Genomic DNA, 12574 nt, shown 5'->3' with positions numbered 1-12574 from the left:
AGTGTCCTTATCGTTATGTCGTTGTTGTGCAGATATAATAAACAGTAGAAAAGTTGCGCGATGACAATATAACGACACTATCGTTAAATGTTATAGAATCAATAGGCTGGAGTTTTAATGATGGTTGCTCGACACAAATCGAAAGTGAGTGCGCAATTGTTTACGTACGCCGAAAATTGGCATTACGACGCGAATGTTGTCTCGCTCCCACAACAACACGCTCTGTATATCCCTCTCTTTCTTGCTAACAGACTGACGCTACTATCCGAGATTCGAGAAGGAACGGAGAAGATTACTTCCTAATAGCGTACTTACGATACGTCCCGACGGTCGCACTTCTCAACACTCCCAATACTTATTTCCGCACGAGACTCTCTTTCGACGAAAGACGCGGAACATAACACGGAGCGATGTTGATCGATGTGTCAATGGCGGTTGCTCGGCGCAAAGAGATCGATGGTGCCCGCGCAATGCATGACGAACGACGAAAATTAGCGCGCTACACGATGTAAACTTTGTCGCTTTCCTATAACGACGCCCTCTGCGATATACCCTTCTCTCTCTCTCTCTTTCTTTCTTTTTCCCCTGCGGACAGACCGACGTTACTGTCCGAGGTTCGGCGTCGCGTATATCTCCGTGGATATCACTTTGTCTCTTTCCTTCTGATTACCATTGCATTCTAATTCGATTTTATTGCTACTTCGGTGAGTCGATGGTAATAGCAAGTAGAAGAGACGCCGACTCGCGACACGTCGCGACAAGCACCGCTCGCGTATATCGGGGAACGAAGACACTACTTACATCGTTAATAACGTCCTCATGGCAGGCCCTGACGATCGCACATCGCTATTCTCGGCACTCCCGATATTTATTCCCGCGCAAGACTCACTTTCGACGGACAAAAGACGCGTAAAATGCGGAGCGATGTCGATCGATGTATCAATGGCGGTTGCTCGGCGCAAAGAGATCGATGATGCCCGCGCAATGCATGACGGAACTGAAAATTAGCGCCACGACGCGTTGTATTGCTGCAACGATGCCCTCTCAGTCCCGCGGATAGATCGATAGTTTCGATAGATTTAATAAATCGATAATTAGTAAAGAACTTTGAGAGATGAGATATATTCGTTTCTAGCTACGCGTTTGGGCCTCCGCACAAGAATGTCCGTATCGCTTTAAGTTGCGTTAAATGTTGACTGTAGTCTGTACGTAACAGTGAACAACATACAAAGAAAAAAATCATAATGTAACGAAAATATAATTATGTGTAATCAAGGCATATATTATAGAATTCTTCGGAATCGATTCCGATCGGAATAATTCCGTTTTCCCTAGAAAAGACAATAGAAATCTAAGGAATAACAAAAATATTCCAATCGGAATCGACTCCAAAAAATTCCATAATAATGGTGCCCAAGTACCTTATTATTTATGAAGTAGTATGAAGTAGAAATATTTTATAGTAAAAACAAATTAGAAGAAAAGTACTTAATTTAACAAATTAATATCTCATCAAAAAGTTTTTTCTTTTCTCCATGGAGTATACTGTTTATTCATTTAATGAAATTATTTAATATTTATTCAATGCAATATTTACGATTGTATAAACATATTCCACGCGCGCAGTTAAGTGAATTACGTAATTAATACATTATTTATCGAAATTTTAAGAATTGTAATTTGACATATAATCAAATATTATATAAAAATCCTAAATTAACTCTCTCTCTCTCTCTTTCTTTATCTTTAAATTCAAACTTCAACCACTTCATGTTGCACTGAATAATCATTTGCACCATCAAAGGAGAATAGGCTATATGATGTTATATTTCAAGACTGGTCTTTCGAATTCGATGAAATTCGCAGAGCCAACGTAAACATACCAAAATTTCGACTCGGATATATCACGAAATAACAGTTTGTAACTTGACGACAGGAAGTCGCTATTCTTCGTCGTATAATTTTGCTACCGCTTTAACGAATTGGCTCGAGAGCTCATTAACGAAGTCGTCAGGTTCGTTAAGACTTGCATGCATAATTATTATTATTCAGTTATTATTATTCAGTTATTCGGCAAAAAAGAAAACAGAACTGTTTCAGAAGCACATTTGTACACGATGCTTCCAGCAGCAACTCATTTCAATTAGTTTCGGATTAAGTCATTCACACAAAAAAAAATTGGTCCATCTTGTGTTGCAGGTGTGTGTGTGTTTTTATGTTTTCAATATCCTTCGATATATTTTGTGAGCCGAGCTTAAAGTGAAAATTCAATTGTATAGATTCCATGCGAAATAAGATGCTGTATGAGAATTTGTTATTTTTGTTTCCAGTCCCCCCTGAGATGTGTGCGGCTTGCGAGAATGTTCTCCCGCCTTCGATCGTTCGTAACTCGCGGAAACCATCGCCCTTTAAAACTTCTACGTGCGGTAAGATCAACTTGAAGTTGTTCAAAGAGAGAGAATAACGTTTATCCCGTGCAATTTACAGTGCGACGTAATGGCACTAAATGGTTATGCAACGTTGACAATTTTCTGCGCGAGAATGTGTAGTACGAGGCAGGAGAACGTGTAAAACAATCGATTAGTTCAACCCCGCGGTTCCACTTGAACTAATTAATTCCGCTCGTCCTTTAAACACATCGCCGCTTATAAATAGCTCGACTTCGTGATCAATTCCCTCCTCTCGAGTCTCACGAATGTAATTTCGTATTCGGTAGATACGACCGCGTAACGGTCGATCGAGGGTCAGCTAATTCGCCCGTAATCTCGATCCACGCATAAATGAACGTTAGAGGTAACGACTCAAGCGCACGTTCGGTATATCAGTTTTTCTCTCCGTTCTCCTTCACTAATTCATGGATTTTCGTCGATTGATCGGCGAGAGAATACCTCGCGAAAATACACATAAGCGAACGGGAGATCGTCGCTCGTGCGTTATAGAAAGCGCGCAATAAATCCGCGAGACACGCTTTATTGCAACGCTAAATGCCTCGACGACTGCCTTTCTCTCGATGCACCCTTTAACGGAGCCGCGTAATGTGCATGTTGCAAACATTCGTACTTCATTTCCGTCATCGGTTCGTGCAAGCCACACTCGCATTTCCGTCGGGTGCTTTGAAACCTTTGAATTCGTGCGCCTTGATTACAGATTCTCTTTTAGTCGTGATACATCAATACGTACTCTCGACGTCGACGTGAATTAGCCGCGTTGAGCGTTGAGTGAAAGATAAAATGTCGAAGGCACACGGAAAAGTAGACTCCACGTATCTCACGTGGAACGCATTGCCAAATTTCAAATTAACCTCGAGCAATGTAATTCTGTATGTACACGCGGTGATATACATGAAAGTAGAATACCGAATAAATATTTCATCGCGCAGAACACGCCCAGCCATAACACATACACGTTGTGCGCAACGTATACAGTAACAACGCTATAATATAATTTGCCGCGTGTGGAACATGCAAACAAAAGACCGCCAATTGTATATGCAGCGGCCGAGAGAAGTTTATTAACGAGTCGGACTATACGCGCGGTATCGCTCGCCTACGTGACGAAGTAATACGCTGCACTCAATTACGGGAGGGCAACGCGCCACGGGAAAACGTCCGAAATGTAGCAGCAACAGCAGCCATCGCTGCCGAAAACCGAAGCAGGAAAGTAATTTTTGCGTAGGTAGATTCGTTTATTGAAATCCACTTGTGTTGTATAATCAGATTTCTTTAGCGACGACTGTGCGCATCGCTGTTATACATCTTCGAAAATAAATGTTATCTATCATCGATTCTGCGAAAAAATACGCCAAAGTATATATCTGCAGTCGCTTCGGCTCGACGTTTAAACGCAATTTCGAATATTCAGGTAGATATTCCTGAGCGTTGTGTATATACAGTCTCGAAGATACCGTAAAAAGAAAGAATCTTGATAATATTGGAAATAGTATTCTTTCTCTCTTTTTCTATTGATTTACATCAACACTTCACACATCCCTGCAGAAATATTCTACTTTTGGATATATTTCTTAAGTTATCAATTAATTAAATTAAATTAAATCTTTATGTACCAACGTGACACGATATGATCAATTTGTGGTCATGATTCCCATATACATACATCAGGGACCTAATTAATAACAAATTCATACATACAGTTTCAACGACGTCGTCTAAAACATCCTTTTTCATGATAAAAATAAGTATAGTTACATACATATATATATCGCATCACGAACTATTGCAGCTATTTGTTATAGTTATACCTAGAATTTGTTTGGAGATTCGAAGAAAAAAAATATATACATATATACTAAAATAAATTATTTAAAAATACAACGTCTTCAGTACATTATTGACTGGAGATTATTTAAATGTATAATGTATAATCTTCATTAATCGTTTCTTCACAAACGCATATAAACATAAATAAGAACAGAATACTAGGCCTAAGTTTAGCATTATCACATTCGCATGACGTTCTCATTGTTGCGTACCAACCATGTAAATTGATTAAGAAACAAAAACGCCTGTTTAGTAAATGCTTGAAATTAAATCACGTAAACTGAGATTAAATTATAATAGTTTGAATCTTGCCTTCACAACTAAGTACATTATAAATCACAACGCAATCATTGATTAGATACACAATAAGACAACTGACTGTCAAAAGACTAGCGACTGTTGAAAATTCTGATTATGCACTTGAATTTGCTTAATACACAGCTAATTTTTCTGTACAAAATTGCATAATTATACAATTAGCTAAATTAAATAATTATAAAATTAGCAAATTACGGAACTGTGATGGTGATTCAAACGGTGCTGCATTACATTTATAATAATTGACAAGAATAGATATTTCATTATCACGAATTGGCAACAAGTCGCTTACAAATTACTCATACGAAATAAGTACAGAACATTCTATTCGCGAAATCCTCGGCTGTTATATGATTACGGAGATAATTAACAATTAACTTAAGACGTTCGGTGCGTCTGTTAGATAAAGAGTGATGACATTCCGCTGAACTAAAACACCATACTTCCCGAGTTCTAAATTTCTCAATACAAAATATTGCGTCAAAATGAACTACGAGCAAGTTCATATGAATTGCATCGGAAGTAAAAAATGACCCTGACATATTCCCCAAGAATCTACCGTAAATGATTAGGACGGCTCGACATCTACATATGGATTCTATCTTATTGAATAAAAATGTATTTCACAGTCTGCGGAGAACTGTGTAGATCAGATTTCGCTCAATTATTCATCGTAACAACGTAAGATTGATTCATTATTTGTCGAACAATATAGTCAGATACGTTATAGACTGGATGCCTCTTCGTCGGGAATATTATTTAAATTATTCTTCCAATAATAAGTAGGCGGTCCTGAACTGAAGCAATATTTTTGTTTGAGCGGAGTATCATTCTCGACGTAATACATAAAGTACATATTACACATTTCGTCTTCATTTGTTTCACCCACAAAGGTATATCTATCGCGCGTACTTTTCATCGTGCAACGAGCCGCCAATATATCACCATACGTGACTGGGATCTTATTAGTTACTGGATAAAACATTTGAGGCGTCAAAGGATCTCTCTTGCCGAGCTCGATCCATTCACTGTTTGGTTTCACCACGTAACCTGAAACTACTTGGCCCAATGAATGAGTATGCGTTCTATATGCAAATGGATAAATAGTCTTCTTCTCTGTCATCAGGCACGACGTCTCCATATGTGTTATTTTTCTAGGTGCTATGGTACCACCTGTCCCTAACAGGATGACCCCAGCCAGCTTGTTTAGTGGATGCGTCGTGTAATGCAGAAATACACCAGAGTCGTCTGTACTACCATCCTTGAAGTGATCAATATGTGCATAGTGTACCTGCAGAACCAAGTACTGTATAGGAGAGTCACCACCTACTTTAAAGCCTACTTCTTCTGGTAAATCCAATCTTGGAGCATCTCTTGCCCATGCATAGATAATCTGCTATGACAAATGGCTTGTTTCAATCTTATATTTGTGATAGTTATAAGATACATTGCATATCAATTTTTTTTATTACCTGAGATCCTTTACCACAAGGAGGCATAATGTCATAGTTATTTGTGGAAGATGTCATTTGTCCACAATTCCAAACAGGCATTGAGCTACCTGGTTTCGTACAGCCAAAAACAAGCATGTGATGGGTTGTTCCCATTGTTGCATTTGGCTCAAAAGCAGTTATGTAGTAATTTCTTGTAAAGTCTAACTTGATTGGAGTACACAAATACAGTTCAGGCTACAAAAAAAAGCATGATATATTGTTTATATCAACTATTATTACTAATATAGAAATCGAGTTCAAAATCACAAACATATAGTCAATTTTTCTGTTAGTTCTATCATTTATGGAGTCGTGAGAACCATATGTTGGAATATTGCCTGGACATTAATACGTATGATGTAAAAAATCATAGCAATACGAATACATACCATGTTCGGCTTTACGTTGGGCATCAGAAGAGAATACACATCGGCATAACAACGTGTAAACTTAAAAAAAATCGCGAAACAGCATAGCAACACGCGTTTCTCCCACATTTTCGAAAGAAAGACAATGTGTCAACGTCAGATCACGATAATGTAACCACCTGTCAAATGCTACAGGTCGGTCGATATAACACGCTAACTATAATCAAACCGCGTGACGTAAATAACTCTTTCTCTGTCTCTCTCTCTCTATGGTTCCAGGCCTGTACTCAATGGCCCTTTTACCACACATATGACGTAAATGACAAAAGGGTACATGCCGCAGAAGTGTATTCTCGGCGAACTTTACGCTGGCAGCGACATCCTACGAGAAAGTGCTGAGACTGAGATTTCAAAATTGCTCGGTTAATAATTACCATACTGAAAATTATTCCCTAACTATTACTTGGACTGTGTTATGTAATCCTTATCTCCGATACATACACTTATTTTCAACACGTTGTAAACATTTCTTTTTCTATGTAGTTTGAGACGTAGCATGGCTCAATAAGAGAATATAACTTCTAGGAATCAAAGTCAAATTCTCTCATTAGAAATGAAAGAATAAGTGTTCAAAAACTGTTTTGAAAACAAGTGTACTTTACATACATACGCTTGTGGACAATAAAGTTGACAAGTATATGAGTTTCGAAATGCATCCTATTTGTGCAAAGGAAGAATTCTATCCCACAAAATAAACTTGTTAATCTTTTTGTTCATAATATATGTATGCACAAATATAAACGGTAGGTATAAATAGCAGATTAAAACATATATTTCAATAGCGTACATTGGATAACGTTTAATAAAACACGATATAATATTAAAATGCAAATGCTTGTGCTCTATTTATTTTAAATATTATAATGAAGTATTTCTATAAAATCTTAATTATGAAACTATTTCGCATGTTTCCAAATAATATGTCAAAAATTGTAAACGTGCAGCAACCAATTGCCCACTGTTATATTGAATTAATTTCTTATATACATGTATATCTTAGCACGTACATATTACGCAAATATTTCTATGGACGGATAAAAATTGAATTGAGCTCACCGATATTTTTCAAATACGTACTTTACTACTAATGATTCGTGACTAGATTTCCTAAACATGTGCTTTCTACACCAATTATATTTTATTAATGATATCAAGGTTTCTCAGAGAGAAAGGATGTGAGACCTTTGTGAAGATTTCTCGCGCGAAAAAGGTTACTTTCTCGAAAGTTCGAAACACGTCATGCGGGAGACACCAGCTCGCGATAAAATTGACCTATACACGACATCGCAGACACTGCGTCGATGATGTTCATACGCCGCGATACGATAAGATTCGCCCAAGTGTCGACGTCAACGCAGTTTATCTTCTGTTGATGAATATATCACGAATCTGATCGGTCAACCACTCGATAGCCGGCTGCAAACCTTCACCGGTTAACGCGTTCGTTGCACGTATGTGCCACGGCTTATTTTGTATACGCTCGAGTCCCAATCCCGCGACTAACTTCACAGTAGTCAGAGAATCGGGCAGATCCATCTTGTTCGCAAGGAAGAGGATAGGTATTTTGCGTCCTGAAACGTTTACTTCATGCTAGTCCTTTTGCACTTTTCATAATCGCCTCTATACGTTTTTATAGCCGGTATTCATAGTCAGATCTTATATTTAAGATCATCTTAAGTACTGTCTTAAGATGTCATGAACCAATCACAGAGCCGTATTCGCATCTTAAGACATTACTTAAGACGGTCTTGAAATAAGATTCGATTATGAATACCGGTCTATATGTTTTATACATCTCCGTAATAAGCACGAGCGGTTGGCACTAGCGATCGTAACATATCGACGAATCATAAGCTTGGATTCAAAATTTCAAATTATCAGTTTGAAAGTAACGAATAGCAATACGAGTGCGAATCGTATTTAAGCGTTCATTCGAGGAACTACTTTAGATAGCTTTATTTTTTCGTAAATATTGTGTTTATGAATGTCAAACAACTAATACATAATGATGAATATAAACTAATATATTTCCTAATTGTAAATAAGATATTTTTTTCTTTATTTCTCCTCTTTCTTATTATTCTAGGTAAATTTGTATTATACCACAGAGTAAGCTTTATTTTTCATTAGCCATTCACAATAAAGATGACGTACCTACTACATCAGGATGCTGCAGAAGCATATCCAATTCTTCTTTCACGACGACCAATCGGAGTTTGTCGCTACTGTCGATTATAAAGATAATTCCGTGGCAATCCTTATAATAATGCTCCCACAACGATCTGTGACGATCGTGTCCGGACATATCGAACGCAGTAAAATTGACATTTTTAACTGAAACAATAATTCAAGGTTATCAAAGTAAAAATCAGATACTGACGCGTTAATTATATAATTTATCATTGCACAGAGACTTCATAAATAATTTCATATATATTATTTTTGTGTTTCAAGTGAAGTTTAATTAAAAAATAGAAAAAGAAAGGCTTCGAGATATTAATGTAATCTTTTGTAAAACTATCTTAAGGTTAAAATCTTGCAATGTACTTTTTGTCAACATGTATGAGAGTAGTTATTGGAACGTGAAAGAATAATTGGATAGATTTCATGTAAAAATATATATTTTTTAATGGAAGCTTCCATTCACATAGATTAACTGCGGAGTAGTGAGAACGCTAATACGTCACGTAATAGTACGAAATTGGCATATAGAACAGAATGAGAACCACTGAAAGACGCTGACCGTTCTTGGCGCGAGTCTGTTCAAAATTATTAAGGTTTTTTCTACGATATCCTTGCTTACAAACTATTCGATCAAGAAAAAATGCAATCATATAATTCTTTGGACGGCGAAAGTACGAGCAACAAAGCGGCGAATAAACGTATACCATCGACAACAGGTTGGATATCCTAATCCTAACCTCAACATACGAACGAGACAACTGATTTCCCGTATTTTTAGGTAAAAAAAACACAGAGAAGAAAAGATTGCGGGAAAATATACAAAAGCTGAGATGCATAATCGAAAAGGCCGAGTGGGCTTTGGAAATGTTACGATTCAAAGACGTGGAACGCAAAATCGAACCTCGAAATCCGAAGACCTCACACTTCAGCAAATTTACGAACGTTGAGGTTCAACTACAGAATGATCTGTACAAGTTCGCTGGTTTTCGTTGTGTTAAGTTCAAACGAACGGAAGCTATATTTAACTTTACATCGGCTAACGAGCAGCAGAATGACAACACTTACGCTGTACAAACTCTCATAAAAGATGGAAAAGCTAGTCTAGGAAGATGGGTGATGCCGATGTCGGTTGATATGAATGAAATATTGACCAAGACACCGATTGACAAATTAAAAAATTTAACTGCTTTCATGAAAAACTGCAAACACAATATCAACTGTTACACTGTGCGACAAGAGCAGTTTTTATCGTTAAAGGTATGTGTGTATATAATAAACATGAATACAATAGCTAAACTTGTCTGAATGGCTAACAAACATATTTGTTTTAGAAATATATTTTGCACATGAAGCACTATGCATTACATTCTAATATAGGATATATGCAAATTAATCTAGAGTTATATGGTGTACATGATAGAGAAGATGATAAATATATCGATTTGATATTATATTTATTGTATCATTCTGATGAAGCAAGACCATATACTGTTAAAATTGATACAACAACAAAGAATAAGTTAAGTGATGAAACAAACAAGAGATTGAAAGTATATTTGAAGGAGTTTAAAATATCAGATCTGCAGAGTGCTTTTGACAAAGTCTTTATGAAAACAAATTCAGCATTTAGGTGGATACAAGCAGATGACAATGAGAGCCCATTGGAAATTAATGTACGTGATATTTTAATAATATATAAATTTAAAAAATATCTTTTGAGCATGATTAATGTATATTTAATGATTATTTAATTTTCAGGACACCAGCATCTCTGATGAAGGAGACTTTTTAGAACAATTGCAATCAGAGCGGAAGAAATCGTTGACGAGAATCAAGAGAAAACGCGAACTACAAAATAAATGGAACAAAAGAAAGAAACAAGAAGGTATCACGAAGAATATTACATCTTCAGGGAATAATAGCAATGATGACGCTCATTCAGAAGCAGAAATATCACATACCAAAAGCCCACATCAAACTCTGATAAATGAGAAGGAAACTGAAGAGATTGTATCTTCCTTAAAACAACAAAAACAAAATGATAAAAATCTATTAGAAACAACCCCAATAAATAAATCTAAATTGAAACAAACCAAGCTAAATTTCAAAGCTACCCAGTCTAAAAATTCTAGTAATGTAAACGAAAGCTCATCGTTTCAATCAAAACCACGCACTAAACTTGGTAATAAGAATCGAAAGGTAGCCCAGTTAATCACCAGTACTCCATTAAATTCCCGTGTCAGCGGTAAACTCATCTCTACCTTGGAACTTGATAATATTACTGAAATTGGGTCTCCGCTAAAGGAAGCAACAGATAACATAAACGATTTGAAGAAGAATAGTCGCTTAAAAAATAAAACTCTAACAAAGAAGAAAAAAGGTTCAAAAGTCATTAAGAAGTCCTAGATGGGCTATAAATAATATTAAGTACATATCCAGACAGTACACATCCAAAATTGGGACATAAGACATCTTGAAGACGTTTTTAAATAGTTTTAAAAACGTCTTAAAAACATCTTATGTCCTAATTTTGAACATTGTTCAAAATGTCTGGGTATACTATGAAAAGTGACGAACTCATAACTAGAAATATGAAGAAGTGAAAAATAAAATATAATTATGTGTGAAATGTTAAAGTAAATCTTTTATAGAATTAATAAGTTTTATAAAAATAATAAGTTTTTTATAGAAATAATAAGTATGTATTTATTTTTTCTCTCTCATGTATGATATTTACATTACGTTTATGTTACTTCCCACTAGACGACATGATAATTTATTGTAAATAAAATACAGTGCTATAAATTCGGACTATATCTTTATGCGAGTGCAATACATGTGAAAACAATTATTGAAAGCAACTGAATTTCGAGATATCTTCGACACTCTGTCGCTCCTCGCTATTTAACTTACATGCGAATTTTTCGACATTAAACCCGACAGTGGGCACTATGTCTATGCAACGGTCATCCTCGCGTTTGAAATTATTTATGACCGTCGACTTACCACTGTTGTTAAGGCCCACTACTAAAACGTTTACTTCTTTTTTCCTAAGACCTAAGAGGTTCGCTAAACGATCGAATAACCCCATTTTCTCTTGTAGCTGTGAACTCTCGCGTTTATCGGACATCAATAATCATCCCCTGTATATGTTAAGACGAACCACAAAGTAGAGTGGGGATGAAATTACCCCTTTTATTTCTTATCTACACCTACAACTGCGATTTTGTGAAACAGAAATGAAAATAATTAAGTTGAAAAGTAATCACCTTTTTCTTTTATACAATTAGTTATTATTGAGTGCACTAAATTTCACTAATATTAATATTTTAGTAAATGGAGAAAAAGTATATGTCAAGTCCACTGCGTACGTATGCGCGGTCATACTACTAAAAAATAAAAAAATATAAATCAGACAGATTTTATATGTATTTTCAAAGGTCCATATTCTGAATCTTTTTTTACCTATAAAAGTGCTTAGGAGCCACCTGATTGGCTGAAAAGCTACATTTAAGACACTTTTATCAATAAAAGAGGATTCAGAATATGAGCTAAATAGTTTCAACGGTAGATTAAAAGGACTTTTATTTTTAAGTAGTACAAACCGACGATTCGAATATTTTTTTATATGTTCAACTGGCTGTGGGTTAACCCACTCTGGGTTATTCAGCCTACGTTTATTGGTCGAACAAGTACTTATAAGCTTTATGATTGGCTAGTAGAGACTTATGACGTCATTAATCGCTCTCGGAGCGATTAACACAGGGCCAGTCGAACACGCTATTAGTAACACGACTAAAAGGACGTCTACATTGGAAGTAAGTAGTAAGAAGTAGGAAGTAAGAGTAAGAAATTGACCAACCACAGTCGAATG

General features: G+C 36.2%; 4 protein-coding genes across 8 annotated transcripts in view; 1 reads left to right on the top strand and 3 right to left on the bottom strand.

Annotated features, from left to right (window-relative positions):
• LOC116841765 (mucin-12-like) overlaps window positions 1-964 on the bottom strand; it is a 65923-nt gene extending 64959 nt beyond the window's left edge. For 2 of the 3 annotated variants that reach the window (XM_032810108.1, XM_032810106.1), the window contains exon 1: window positions 802-964. The gene's annotated coding sequence lies outside the window, so the exon portion shown is untranslated. Of the gene's footprint in view, window positions 1-315; window positions 520-801 lie in introns of those variants that run through there. The other variant, XM_032810107.1, reaches the window with a different exon arrangement.
• Window positions 965-3664: 2700 nt separating this feature from the next.
• On the bottom strand, window positions 3665-6839 carry LOC116841792 (peptidylglycine alpha-hydroxylating monooxygenase). 2 transcript variants are annotated; one of them, XM_032810163.1, is made up of 3 exons: window positions 6478-6839; window positions 6068-6283; window positions 3665-5991 (listed from the first exon to the last, which is right to left on the bottom strand). In XM_032810163.1, the coding sequence occupies exons 1-3, from the start codon at window positions 6583-6585 to the stop codon at window positions 5320-5322; spliced, it is 996 nt and encodes a 331-aa protein (XP_032666054.1). In that variant the 5' UTR covers window positions 6586-6839; the 3' UTR covers window positions 3665-5319. The 2 variants fall into 2 exon arrangements, with proteins under 2 accessions (XP_032666054.1, XP_032666055.1); XM_032810164.1 differs by having other exon boundaries at window positions 3665-5988; window positions 6478-6836.
• A 605-nt stretch (window positions 6840-7444) lies between these two features.
• On the bottom strand, window positions 7445-11928 carry LOC116841794 (ADP-ribosylation factor-like protein 6). Of its 2 annotated transcripts, none has more exons than XM_032810168.1 (3): window positions 11707-11928; window positions 8671-8850; window positions 7445-8087 (listed from the first exon to the last, which is right to left on the bottom strand). In XM_032810168.1, the coding sequence occupies exons 1-3, from the start codon at window positions 11828-11830 to the stop codon at window positions 7876-7878; spliced, it is 516 nt and encodes a 171-aa protein (XP_032666059.1). In that variant the 5' UTR covers window positions 11831-11928; the 3' UTR covers window positions 7445-7875. The 2 variants fall into 2 exon arrangements, with proteins under 2 accessions (XP_032666059.1, XP_032666058.1); XM_032810167.1 differs by having other exon boundaries at window positions 11614-11926.
• LOC116841793 lies at window positions 9008-11484 on the top strand. The gene is made up of 4 exons (XM_032810165.1): window positions 9008-9416; window positions 9479-9957; window positions 10032-10373; window positions 10459-11484. The coding sequence occupies exons 1-4, from the start codon at window positions 9341-9343 to the stop codon at window positions 11104-11106; spliced, it is 1545 nt and encodes a 514-aa protein (XP_032666056.1). The 5' UTR covers window positions 9008-9340; the 3' UTR covers window positions 11107-11484.
• Window positions 11929-12574: the final 646 nt, after the last annotated feature.

The sequence above is a fragment of the Odontomachus brunneus genome, unplaced genomic scaffold (assembly GCF_010583005.1).
Source record: "Odontomachus brunneus isolate Ranch 3 - 2012 unplaced genomic scaffold, Obru_v1 Obru_scaffold_018, whole genome shotgun sequence".
In the NCBI taxonomy this organism is placed as follows: domain Eukaryota; kingdom Metazoa; phylum Arthropoda; class Insecta; order Hymenoptera; family Formicidae; genus Odontomachus; species Odontomachus brunneus.
This window is presented reverse-complemented; position numbering and strand designations above follow the sequence as displayed.